General features: G+C 49.0%; 1 protein-coding gene across 1 annotated transcript in view; it reads right to left on the bottom strand.

Moving 5' to 3' along the window:
- The window catches only part of LMF1 (lipase maturation factor 1), a 203,670-nt gene that overhangs the window by 13,448 nt on the left and 176,634 nt on the right, over nt 1–13,588 (bottom strand). Inside the window, exons 9-10 of the mRNA XM_010570606.1 lie at nt 11,354–11,516; nt 8,059–8,242 (exon numbers count right to left, since the gene is read on the bottom strand). Of these exons, the coding sequence (XP_010568908.1) occupies nt 8,059–8,242; nt 11,354–11,516 (347 nt within the window). The remainder of the gene's footprint in view (nt 1–8,058; nt 8,243–11,353; nt 11,517–13,588) is intronic.

Genomic DNA, 13,588 nt, shown 5'->3' with positions numbered 1-13,588 from the left:
GTCGCGAGTCAGACCTTCAGCATCTTGTGCCTCCCTGGAGAGCCCTTTTTAAAGCGCTCTGTGTGATTTTAAGTGCCATTTCCAGGAGGGCCTGGGACGTGTGAGGGTTCTGTGTGCGAGCTGGGGAGAAGCTGGAGAAGAACAGAAACAGAAATCACCAGACTCCCGGAGCTAGAGCTTTATGGAGGACCCCAAATCTTCAAAGCCCGATTCAAAACCGGGAGGGCTCTGTAACAGTGGAATCGGCTCTCTGGCTCACATGGTCTCCAAATTGTTAATTAGCAGCTCCATGCGCATGAGAGTTGGACTTCTGGTTTGTAAAGTGTTTTTCTTGTAAAATTTACAACATGTCTGGCCCCAGCAAAGTCTGCGGTGAGAAATTTCCACCCGGTGCAGCCCCCCACACTCCCCCCAGCACGAAGGCTTAGATATCGCACGCCGCCGATGCTCGGAGCATGCAGGAGCCGAGCTGCACTAACGACTGCGCTGTTTAACTCATTACTCTGTAAAGTGATATGGTGGCAAAGGGAGGAAAAAAAAAGAGTCCAGGAGATCTGGGCTGCGTCCAGGGAAGGATCACACCACAAGGTGGGAAGGTGACAGTTCCTCTGTCTGTGGCTCCAGTGAGACCCAGACCCAAATGCTGTTTTGCAGAGCTGCGACCGTCAGGATGGGAGGGATTCGCCTGGCGTTGCACTCTGCTTTTGCCAGCTCTGAGCGTGCAAAACAGGAGAGTCAGACCTTGAACCATCCAGTGGATTAATAAAAAAGCCAGGACAGATGCACATATTACTTTAAGGTGGGCATGCATGCACGCATTGGGTTCATCTTTAGGTTTTGGATCTTCACCGCGCACAAAGACAGGCAGCTGGGGACTGACCCTGCGCCGCCGTCAGGACACGGGCACGGACCGAGACTCCCACGCCAGGCTCCTGTCCTCCAAAACCTGGGGATGCAGCTCCCCTCGTGCCACGCAGGGCCCATGCCATACCCATGCTGGGATTACTGGGGAACCAGTAACCTGCACAGCCTGCTGCTACAAGTGACTGGTCAGAGCATGTCGAAATGTGCCCCGAGCTGCACAGCTCGCTGTCTGACCCTGAACAGAGCATCCCTGGGGAGGTGCAGACCCCCCAAAGGAGGGACATGCCTCTCTCCTTTATCTTCTGAGAGTTTTCTTTCTGTTTTAGCATAGAAAGCAACTAAGGAACCTAAACAGATAAAAACCCCATCATCAACCCAACTCAAATGCCTGAGAATGGCAGCTCGGGCAGAGGGAAAGGTTTCCAAAGCAACTCTACCTTCACCACAAAGCTGAAGCCTTTCTGTGTTCCCGGACAGTCCGTGCAAACCCACAGAAATGCAACAGGCGCAACTCTCCAGCAAACCAGATGTCCTTACTGTCCTTAACTGTCCTTACAGCTGGTACGAGCACTCAAGACCTCCGAAAATCAGGTTTTAGGTATAACACAGTGGACTAACAAAGAGGACATCACTGCGCACCCCAGGGTACCACGACCTCCCGGGAGCAACACTGCCCCAAGCCAACTCTCCAACTGTTTATATTCTCTGACCTCTCCACCTATATGCTCTACCAGTGTATAAACACGGCATTCTCACCTTGAATACATTAACTTGTATACAAAAGTATTTAATAACTTTACAGAATAAAAAACCAAATCACTGCGAAGTCAGGCAACAGCGAGGAGCTGGGGGCAAACCAGACGCAGTAGCGACGAAACTCTGCAGAGATAACAAAGAGAATACAATCATCGCAAAAAATACATATAAAAACCACCCAGCGCTACAGGGAACATGTTCCCAACTGAAATAATAATAATAAGAACCCTTTTCCTCTAGCTTTAATTGGTCATTTAATGAAAAAGGACTGTGGATTAGTGTGGCATTTTATTGAATCTCAGTCCTGGCACAGGCACACGGGAGGAGGTAAGTATGAGATGCACATGTGGAAACAGCTGGAAACTTGGCACAGGAGCCCAGCATTATTATTTCACATGGTTGGGAGCCCTGCACGGTTTCACATTGGCCTCGGTGTGCGAGGGCGGGTGACCGAGGGGTAGGGGAGGTTTACATTTCCCGCGCTATGTCGTAAGGGGCATTTTTCACGTCACAGCCTACCCACTGCGGGATGTAAAGCAGTAACTCCACTGTCCTGGATATTTTCACCCAATATTCACATTGCCGTTTACACTGCTGTTTCCACTTCTGTAGCTGAGCGCCTTCAGCTGTTGCCGTTTAGAGAACTTGCGCTATCAGCTGGAGAAACAATCCATGTCCCACAGAAAAGGGCATTACTAATGCAACCATTTGCCTTTTTATAATATTCCAGCTCACCACCATTTGCTACCATCCCGCTACCCAAGCGACTTAACCAAGGAAGGTCAAAGGCTACGTCAGGTCGCATCACTTCTCATTATCTCCAATAACCACATCCCCTTCTTTCTACTAGTTTCCCAGAGAGGCAAGCCGTTTCTCCGCAGGTCTGGCTCAACGTATAGTATTTCAGCGGGGGCAGTTTCTCAAGCCTCGCTAAAAGCCATCCCTTAGCCCGTCCTATTAGAAAATGCTTGGGAAAGCAGCAGGTCCCCGGAGGAGGCTGGTGCAGTGCAGAGCGCGGCAGGTCCGGGCCGAGGAATAAAAGGCGGAGCAAGACTTTGGGAACCGGCTCTTCGATCTTGCCTACACAGGGAAATCGTGCACCTGGCATCGCTCCCGTATCACCTCTGTATTTGGAAAGAAAAGTCACTTTGTTCCAGAATAGAGTCTAGACAGGGAGATACAATAGCCACTGCAGACAATAATCATTCCCTGCATAGACAAGGTCTTACTCTGTATTTATACAGTCCACGGCACGATAGGCTATCAGTCTTATTTGGGTTTCTGGGCACTTCCATCACAGTATTACTACTAGAGGTGAGTCTGCCCGTGATCCAGCCTGCAGTTTGTCTAAATGCAGCTTGGGGGTTTGAAATTATTCATATTCACAGGGAGACAAGTAATCACAGTTAAAAGAAGAAAATAAAATTCTTACATGCTGAACATGGACCAAAATGTAAGAATGCTGCAATGGAAAATGGAAGTGAATTGAGGCCTGTATTTTTAGAAGGGGGAAGAAAGGAAATATAAAAGGCTGTGCTTAGTACACTGCACATGAGGTTTAGGTTTTATTATGTTACACACACCTCCTCCTCCATTCTGCTGCCATGCAGCTTTTTCCTGTAAGCACCTTCTGTCTGGAAGAACAAGATAACAGAGGCTTGAATAAAATATTTCACAAAAATATTAATCTGCCTTCTCTATAAATAAGGTTACGTTTTCTCAGCTCTTCCAGTTTGTGTGTGATAACGCGAAGACTCCGTCATGACCCCCTGTTACCACCCAGGGAAGATCCTCGGAGCATCAATCCTGTTACTGAAGTTTCCCTCTTCTCTTAGGAAGGCAGCTGAAGTTTATCCGTAAACTTACACATCATATCTGGAAAACACACGTTGCTTCTCAGTGCATCGCAAATGCTGCTCTGCGGTGGGTTTGCTGACAGTTTGCAGACCCTGTAGGACACAGCGACAACGGGCCACCAGTCTGAGCCGCTTCTGTGCCAGTGCCAACACTCAGAGACTTTTGGAGCAGCTTCAAGGTGCAATGCAACAAGACACTGGGCTTTAAAAAACAATATGAAGAGGGCATTAGATTTGTTATTTTTTGAGCAGTTATTATTTGGTAGGCACCAAGAGCGTGTCTTCACGTTGGCCGAATGCAGTCCCCGAACAGAATAAACAACCTTCATACCATAGTAAGGAGGAAAAAAGCCTTCCCTTTGATTTTTTCTTTATTCAGAGCACTGAAGGCTTTCCACTGCTGCCCACTGGTGAAGAACAAATCTTTGGTACGATAAACAACTGGCTTTTGTAAAGTCCAAGACATCCTGCTACCAGGAAAAGTGTCCAACTTGAAGCCCCAAAACTATGAGCAGCATTTTGTTTTCTGGTTGCTATTTATTAACGAAGCTGAATCCACCCACAGCCTGCCAAAAATTGTAATGCTTTTTGTACATGCAGCACAGCATAGCTCAGTTTTGGGTTGTGATGGCTGGGCTCCTTCTACAAACGCCCATCATAAATGAGAAGTCAAATAATTACAGAAGCGTTGCCATCAGTAGCTGGACGACAGACAAAGCTTTAACAATTTGTCTCCAGCTTCTGTAAAAACAGGATGTCTTTGCACTAACACAATAAAGTGTCAAGGGGTGAAAGATTTTTCTAATGCTTAACCTGAATTTTCCTGAGATTAAATCATATTCTGCCATTTCATCCATTATTTCCTCCCTTCTCTGCAGGGACACAGAAAACAGATTGCTGCTTTCCCCTTTGCAGTAGGTTTTCGCCTATTCCAAACCTGTTTTGAGAATGGGATGCCCAGGCAGATTTGTTTGTTCTGCTGCTGTGGGAGAAGGTTTCTGCACCTCTGCTCTTTCTGCGGCTCCCTCTTCTGCACCCTTGCCAGTCAGCGGCATCCTTCCCAAACTGGGTGCTCGGCTGAGCGTAGTGGGAGCGTGACACCGTACACGGCCGAACGCCTGCTCGTCTATCATGGTATCGTGTTTGCCTTTTCACAACGCCTTTTTGTAAGCGTGCTCATCCTTGCACACTCAGCCCAAGAGGCTTCCCCGGAGCACGGTGCTCTGCTCCATCCCATCCCGGGGCAGGTGACGGGTCCTGCCTGTGTGCAGCACCGCACACGCTCTCCTGTCTGCTCGGACCGAAACCGGCAAGATCACCGGGCTTTTAGACCTTGTCCTCTGTTGTGCTCACAGCCTGGTGGCATCTGCAAATGCAAGGAGCGCATCGTGCCATTCTTTTCAATTAGCAGTAGCTCCCCTTAAAAATGCGCATGTGCATTACGTTGGCTCAGACCTTGGTTTAAATTGCTTCGATGGAGGTAGGTGATCTGGAGCGACCGACCTCAGCAACAAGCACTTGAACATCAGCTACTGACCGACAGACACGTTATTTTTGTTGAGATCACCCCAGCCCACTTTGCACGCAGGCGACCAGGTTATCGGCTGGGCGATGGAGCGAAGGGGGTCTCGTCCGAGGTGGCTGCTGAGAAACAACTGAAAAGGGTCGCGCAAGTTTCCGCATGCCACGGCCGGTTCGTGGGAGTTTTTCCCCTTCTGCAGACGGGAAGAAGCAACGCAGACATGTTTCTGGACGGGTTATGTCCCTGCCAGAACTAAATGAAGGGCTTCAATTCAGAGCTACAGCACCCTCGGGATGTCGAGACATACAAAACAAAGAGGGGATTTAGAAAACAAGTGAAAAGGCATATTCTATTTAGATAATAAAATTAACATCACGAAAATTGTTTCCTGGAAAATAATGCCATGCTACATTACATATAATTATGGCACTACTGGAACAGTAATTAAGAGGCAGTCAACTAATAAATTGCAATTCAGAGGTGAAGCAGCACCACGGCTCCTCCCGTTCCTGCGCCAGGGCCATGCCGGCGGCTCCCCTGCCGTGCCGGCCCGCGCCAGCCGTGCCAAGGGCCTGGCTCTCCCGTGCTCCGGCTCTTCAAAGCGAATCCTGCAGCTATAGCCAAGGTGGAAAGTTTCGCAGGAAACCCCGAGCGGAGGAAGGCATCATATGTCAAGCGGTGATGAGGTGCAAAGAGGAACCTGTCACGAGCAGCACAAAGGGATGGTAAATATCTTCTCCCCAAGTCCCCGGCTTTTCTGCAGCCTGTCAGAGCTGGATATGTCAGCTCCTTACCTGGCCACCGCCAACGAACTGCAAAACCAGCCCTGCGGCCGCCTGCTCGGGAAGCAATGGGGCAGACTGCGAGCAGTGGCGTAGAAAAAATCCAGAACTTTTAAAAACAAATTAAATCTAATCCAGAGGCTGAAGTAACTTGGTTTTATGGACTCCGTAAACTACTGTATGGGGTTTGCAAAACTTGCCTGGCTTCACAAATTTCTTCTGGGGTTTCGACTTCTGGTTTCTCATCCTTTCTGCCGCTCTGTGTGAGTCACGTCTAAACAACATCCGAACGACGGCGACTTCTCCTGGCTGCGGCAGCGCGGGGGGCACGGCAGGACAGCCAGCTTTCCTGGGAATGACAGCTGGCACCAAATATACAGCTCACAGTTTTCAAACAAACATTCAGCCACTCCAAATGGGATTTACTTCCATGCTGAAGCAGGTATTTACATGCTTGAGCATCCAGACTTGAAAACGCTTGCTACTGCGCCGAGGCTACTTGCCTTCCTGTTGTTTTCAACCAGAGTCATCCCCACTTTTCAGAAGGTTTTTTTTTTCCTCCTTTCTGCACCTTTTGTTAATACCTCTTCTAAGCAGGATCTGAAATTGCTTCACGGAGACCTGTGTGCATCAGGGGGGGTCACGGCAAAGTCCCCAGCGCCAGGAGGGGACGAGGGACCGCTGCAGTGGGCGCGGGATGCACAAACTGGGATGACTGGGAAGGGGCAACAGACCCATCTCCACCGGCAGCCACTGGAGCAGGGAGGTGACGGACACGCTCCGGGGCTGACGCGCACCTCCGGCACGGGAGGCGAGCACCCTCCTCCTGCCAGCGCAAGGAGACCCTCGATGCTAATTGCTGTTAATCAGCCGGTGTGGACAGACACCTTGGCAGGCACGTGCTCCAGCAGCCCCCTACACCCAGGGGAACAGAAACACTTGGGGGAACCTTCCAGTGAATTAAACACTACTAATAAAGATGCAAAGGAGGCTGTGTTATCTCCTCCGCCTCCTCCTCCTCCCCGGGCTGTCCCGTACATCCCGGTCACTCAGCACCTCACCCCGCTCTGCGGAGAGACGGCATCTCTCGCCACCGGCACAGCCCATGCTCGCCTGTGATGCATCGGTATTTATGCCCTGTCCTTTGGTTTTAAACCTGAGAGCACTTTGTATTTTAAAGCTTTCGTGCCCTGGAAACAAACAGTCTTTCTCTCATCTCAGACGCAACCTTCGCTTGGGTAAGCTGGATTTCTCCTCCACTGCTAGAGCCCTCCCCCAAAAAAAACCAGTCAGATCTAAACCGACAGCTCCCAACCTTCTGCACCTTTATGTAACGCTGGGCACCGTTGCTGGCTTCAGTTTTAACCTTTGCTGTCGGCTTGCTGAGGGATAAGCATACCTAATGCAGATTAAATGAAATTCCAGCACACAAAAACTAGCGGGGTAAATATAAAACCATAGCCAAAGAGCGATGGTTATGTCATCGCTGAGGAATCCAAAAGGCGCCTAAATGAAAATACCACAAAGAAAGCAAACAGAGAAGTTTGGGGCAGGGGGAGAGGAGCGAGGGAAGAGAATACACCGGGAGAGGATACGGGAACAAAGAGAAAGCCCGTGATAGTCTGAGATGGGTTTGCCTCATGCCACTGCTGTAAGCCCCAGCTCTGTAAAACCCGGTCCAAGTTCTCATGCTCACACGAATGAGGTTTTGCAGAATAGGCTAAAAGATGTAAAATAACTAATTTTACAAGTTTTCCCTCCTCTTTTGTAATTTATGGCTGTCACCTATTTGCTGATACCACAGGGGGACAATATTTTAAGGGACCCTAGGTCCATAGGTAGGCAGGCAGGCAGTGAAAGCAGCGGCCGGTGTCCCCAGGGGTGTCCCCAGCAGGGATGCGGGTTCGAGCCGGCCGGCGGAGCGGGCAGCTGGGGATGCTGCTGGCCCTGGCCAGTCCCGGGCACCCTGCGAGGTTCTGCCCCGCTGTGCCACCGCTTCCCCAGGGACAGGTGCAATCTGAGGGCTTTCTCAATGTCTTTAACTCTTGTTGTGGCTGAGAAACAATTAAAAAGCCTCACATAAAATTTCCAAGAGTTTCATTACACTAGCAGCAGACATCCTCTAGGAATACAACCTTTTTTTTTTTTTTTTTAACATAACTAACTTAGCTGGGGCTTCAAATATCCCCTCACCCGCACCAGCACATAGTAAATTCATATAAATTGTTTTTCCTGGTCCAGGGACACCCAAGTCTCAAGACACCCAAAAGGCACGTACCTGGAAGGCAGCAAACCACATAAGCCAGTCCAGGCGGTAGTGGTAGGGGGTTATAAAGCATGGCCTCCTCTTCAAGTCCCCAGGCTTGCATTTGAAGTCATACTCCTCCCAGACAGCAGCGGGGTCGTTGGGATCCAGGCTGGACGTCCCCTGAAGGACAACTTCTGTTCTCTCCTTGGTAATGCTGTGGGACACAACACGATACTGTTTTTGTCTCAAGTCATGTAAAATTGCTCGTTCATGAGAGACAACGTGGCAACACGAGTCAGTGGCCTTGTGGTACAGTTGGATCGTGATGGGTCACGCTACAGAGAACCTGTCTGTCCAGCAGACTTTTCTCTCTCCAGCAGCAAAGTACAGGGAAAATTTCAATTTCCATGCCCTCCTACACTCCCCTCTATCACACTGCAGTTGTGCCAGTCCAAGGAGGGACGATGGCCCTGAAAGATGATTCCTACTGAAATCGATGGGTCTATCTTTCTAGATCAGAGCCTAACACTTGTCCAAGACATTGAGAGAATATAAGGAGTGTCTCCCAAGTCCCACATGAGCATCTTCAACCTGCACCAACTTCTTTGTCCCATGATTCTGAAGAAAACCTTTGTTTCTGTTACTCTGATGACTCCCATGATACAAGAGCTCTCCGACTACAAGCTCCTGATGACACCAGAAAGCGGAGATGAAAGATGGTCACAATACATAGCTCCATCTCCAGGTTTTTAGCATGTGCCCTGTGCAAAAATAGAGGCTTGTAACTGGCACGTGTGGCTGCCCTAATGGCACGGCCACCGACGATATCTGCGGGGGAAGTTTCACAGGCGATTGCACACAGAAATCCTGCCTTGGCGTTTCAGAGGTCTGGCCCTGAGACCTCCAGCTGCAGGACCAGCAGAGCAGCTTCCAGTTGGGACCACTCCAGCATCCCCTTTGCGAGCCTGGCTCTCCCCACAGCACCGCTGGTCACGGAGCGCTGAGCTTCGGCTCGAGCTTTGGCCACGGCAAAGGGCAGGACCCGCTCACAATGAGCCCGGGTTAACTGGCTACAGCCGCTTGGGCCTTGGGGAGGTGGTTGGCTCCATACGGAGCATCCCCCAGGAGCTGACTCTTGGGGCACCATTAACAGTTGTCTCTACGCACCCAAACTTTCACCATCCCGGCTGGAAGACAGGTCTCATGGAGCTAGTACTGAGCAAGAGGAGGAGGTAATATGTGAGCCAATGCAAACCAAGCCAAGAAAAGCAGAAAATGTAAAAGAAAAAAGCCCCCCATACCCATTTGATCTACAGAAACTTCGTTCAAAAGCACCCCAGCCTTATGGCAGGTCATGGCAGCCTTCGCTGTTGGCAGGACTCTCTCTGCACAGCAAGGTGGCAGAGCATTGGGGACGGCAAACTCCCGAGGCCACAGAAAGCCCATGTGAAAACACCATCATCAAATTCTCAATGACCTGTCAGTGACGCTCGCCTACACTGGAGGGTTGTTTTCCATAACGAACACATAACTGCGTAACTCTGCCTATCAAAGTTGTCCAGCTCCCAACACCCTTTTAATTTTTTACTACTTTGGTCCTTCCTCCTCCAACCCAAGAAACTGAAAGTTTGGAAACACACAGCCTCCACCTTCTCCCCTGATGGCTTCCAGTGATAGATGCTTACAACCCAAGGAATGCTGTACGTCTCCGCTTATAATTGTTACCTACATTTAATAGATTTCTGGATTCTCCAGCCAAGTTCCATATTATACGCTGGGCTGAGTTATGAGCCGTGGCCAGCTGCCCAATGGTTAGAAACACACTGTAAATCAGGGACACCAAATTACTAATAAAAGTATGTTCCTACTGTGTGATTCAAAATATGTCAAGTTTCACATAATCGTATATTCATTATAAGCTGCAATCCTCTTTTTATTGGTTTACATAGGCTGGAATTACAAACATATTACAGCAGCATTTCATCACATGCTCTTTAGGTTCTGGTAACTGTTGAAACAGAAACCATAGACTGAAGAAGAAAAAGAACAACAACCCAAAGAAAACAATCTCCCGTAGCTTCACCACTCCAGCCTTCAAAGAGGTTCGGGGTTATTTCTCCCTCTCTCAAAAAAAAGAGGAGAATCTTCAGCATTTTCCACAACTAGCGTTGATATTTTTAACCAAGTGTTTTTCTAACTTTTTTCTTTCCACAGAAATTTCTGCTATTTGAAAAATTGGGGAAAACATCATATTAATTTGAGTGTTCCAGGTGTCCTCTGCATCTCCAGTGCTCACTGTGAGACGTGCTCCTCCCCTTCACCATCGGCTCAGCCAGCCCTCTCAACAGCCAACCTGCTTCGCCTTTTCTAAAACCTATTTAATTACCATTGGCTTCTCCTGGGGGACCTTGTCCAGAGCCCACTAACCCAAGAGCCGCCCATCCCACCACTCGGCTCAGACCTCTGGGGAACACCCTGTGGCCACCACAGCAAGGCGGTGGCAAAGCCAGAGGTCCCGGCAGAGAAGACTGGCCCTGTTGTTGCCCCTGGGGCAAGCTGTTCTGATGAAGCCCTGCTTTTCAGCATTTTCTCAGCTGTCCTGGTCAGGAAGAGGCTGGGAGGGACGGCACACAAGAACGGTTATGGTGAGCCCAACTGTGGCTGACCGAAGCCTGGTGACCTGTGCCCAGAAACCCCAGACTCCGATGTTTAAAAACCAGCCTGTTTGCAAACGCAGCTGGAGATGCTTCCCTTGTCCAGTCCCACCTTGCAGCCGTAAGCGGGATTTCCTGAGCTGAAGGCAGCAGCCAGACTGCTGCTGGGCCTGTCCTCTCAATCTGCCTTGTTCTTTTCTGAGGCCATTTATACTTTCGTCTCCACAGTTTCCTGTAGCAATGAATTCCCCAAGTCACTTGTTGGAAAAAGCATTTCCTCTTGTTGGCCTAAAATCTGCTACCCAATAGCTTATGTGAATATTTACATAAGGGAGAGCAAATGCGCGGAGGGGAAGAGAAGTTCACCATAAATAAAGCGGGCTGGTGATGGTGAAGACTATCCACTGGATGAACTCTCTTATGGATATTTTCATCCTGCTATTACATTTGCTACATCAATATACTGAGCTAACTAAAAGTAGCTCAAGGAAAATAAATTGTAATTCGGTGGGAAAGAAACCTGCTCCTTCTCTCCTCTCTCATAAACAGATACTCCAAATCTACTGGCTACTGGAAGGATTTCTCTTTAGGTTCAAGATACACAGACTGGCTGTCAGACTATGCTGGAGAAAGGAGCAGAGCCATACAACGTGACGTTAAAATACATGTACCTCCCGAAAGCTCCGTACGTGTTCACTATTCTGAGAGGGTTGAACGAGGTGTTCATCACTTGTCTGGAGTTGAGCAGGTTTAGGACAACCGGGATGCTGAGATAAGCAATCAGGAGGCCAAAGGAGATGTTCACCACTCTGCGGACATAGCAGCCTGTTCGGGACACAAAAGCAGACCAGAAGAAGGTGATTTCACCGCCGGCGATGGGGTCTGCTCCCCCAGCTCCCCTGCCCACCCCCCCAGCAGTGACTGGGACCCTGCCTGGGTGCCCACAGCTGCTCTCGGCTCTGGGGCTGGGGCTGACAAAACGCTTCGCCGTTATCACCCCGACCTTGCCAAGGGCCATACGCTATCGCTCCAGAGATCTGCCTTTCTCTAAATAGTCTGAGAAAGGGCTAAAAAGAAAAATGTCTAAAATGTAAGATTAATCATTGCTTTAATACAGGGGAAAAAACACAGCTGGCACTTGCACCTTGCCCAAAATTGCCCTCCTGGTTTGTAAGCTGTGCGTGGAGTGCCTCCAGCTCCCCGTGGCTCCGCTCCTGCCCGGGGCTGCCTCCTCCCTGCCGCCCCAGGCTCTCACCACCAACTTATTTCTTGCATTTTCCTCCCTCTCGCTCACTAGCTCCATTCAGACCTCGTTTTCCTTTTGCAAAATCTCTATTGCTTATCATTTATGTATGAGATGTGTGTTGCTTCACCAGGGCTTTGGTATTCGGTTTGCAGGAGCAGCACTGTGCTGGGTTTCAGTCTAAGGAGACACCTACTGCAATCAGACAAATAAGCAGACGTGACCTCTGAGGGTTCCTACCCTTATGGCCGTTTTAAATTTATTTAACATTAACAGCCAAAGGATCAGATTCAAAGCAATTGCATGTAGCTTTCCCCTTATCTCTGCAGGAGAGGGATGTTTATTTGAACCTCTCTCAGAAGCTATTAATAATTGTTTAGTCTGAGAACATTTCTGGAGAATCATTTGATTTGGGAAAGAGCTCGCTGAGATGCCTCCCTTCACCCCCCCGTGCTGCTGCGAGAGCAGTAGGAGTCTGCTGGGCATTTTTTTATCTTTTAGATGGGCTGAGCTTCCCAGCCTGTAATGAAAGAGCAGGTACAGACACAGAGCTCTCCACCATACGGGCAGCATCAGCGGCTCCTCAGGTCATAGTTTATGATGATAATCATGCACAGACTGCTTGTCCTGCAGCAGGTGGTGATGGTCATCATGCCCTTGGGGGTCACAGCTACTGAGAAAAAAGGTTTAATACAAGGAAAAAAAAAAATCTACATGGCAAAGATGGAGCAAAACTTGGGGAAGGAGCATGGGACACGAGCCAGTGGGATCTGGATTGAGCAGGCAGGAGCTGAGCACTAGCAGTGGGAATTCGAGGTCTCAGTAGGAATTAAACACACACACTTCAAGGATGTGGCCAGAGCCTTGTAAAATCAGGTCACGAGCAGGGCATGGCTGGGTACCCTCCTGTCTTCTGCTCTGGTGACCCAGGGGTGAGAGCTCCTCTAAGCCTCTTGCCACACAGCCCGTCAGCACCAGCTCAATAACCTCTGCTTTGTTAGCAGAAAAAATATACAGAAATCCAAATTCACCCAGAATATTACAGATACCCTACCCTTTACTTACGGATTACCCCTTTTTAAAAGCCCAGAACAGGGACACTCCAGAGCAGTGGTATGTAGGGATGGTTCTCCTTGCTTGGTCACCCTGGCTCAGTAAGGTTTTCTGGAGAACATCACAGAAAAGGAGCAAGCTCTTCAAAAAAGGATCTACCTCCCCCTCACGGTGACTCGCCGAGTGCCATAGCGAAGAGGTGCCCTTTGGTTTCTCCTCCAGAAAGGAAGGCGTAACTTGAGTGTTGTTTGGGACTGGATGCAAAAATACAGTTAGTAGGAAAGCTCTAGGCTCTCACAGCCTCTAAAGCAAAGCTACCGGAGGGGAAAAGCTGTTGAAGATTTCTTCCAGCAAAATATGTAAGATAGGAGACACAGAAAGTTTAATGAAACTGCCTTAGCCTTGCTGAAACTAATGCTTCTGGTTAATAAGCTGTGTTTCTTAGTAGATGAGAAAGGACTCCAGACAGATGCTGTATCTTGCTGACATTTTTCATTCTTCTGACAGATGTTTAGTATATTTAAAAATGAGCATCTGTGATTGTTGTTGATATTATAGGCAATTTGTTGCTTATATGCGGTTTATAAAAATGCTACAAACACAACTCTAC

The sequence above is a fragment of the Haliaeetus leucocephalus genome, unplaced genomic scaffold (assembly GCF_000737465.1).
Source record: "Haliaeetus leucocephalus isolate CR32 unplaced genomic scaffold, Haliaeetus_leucocephalus-4.0 Scaffold295, whole genome shotgun sequence".
NCBI lineage: Eukaryota > Metazoa > Chordata > Aves > Accipitriformes > Accipitridae > Haliaeetus > Haliaeetus leucocephalus.
The sequence above is the reverse complement of the archived record's forward strand: the minus strand, read 5'-3'. Positions and strand labels throughout refer to the sequence as shown.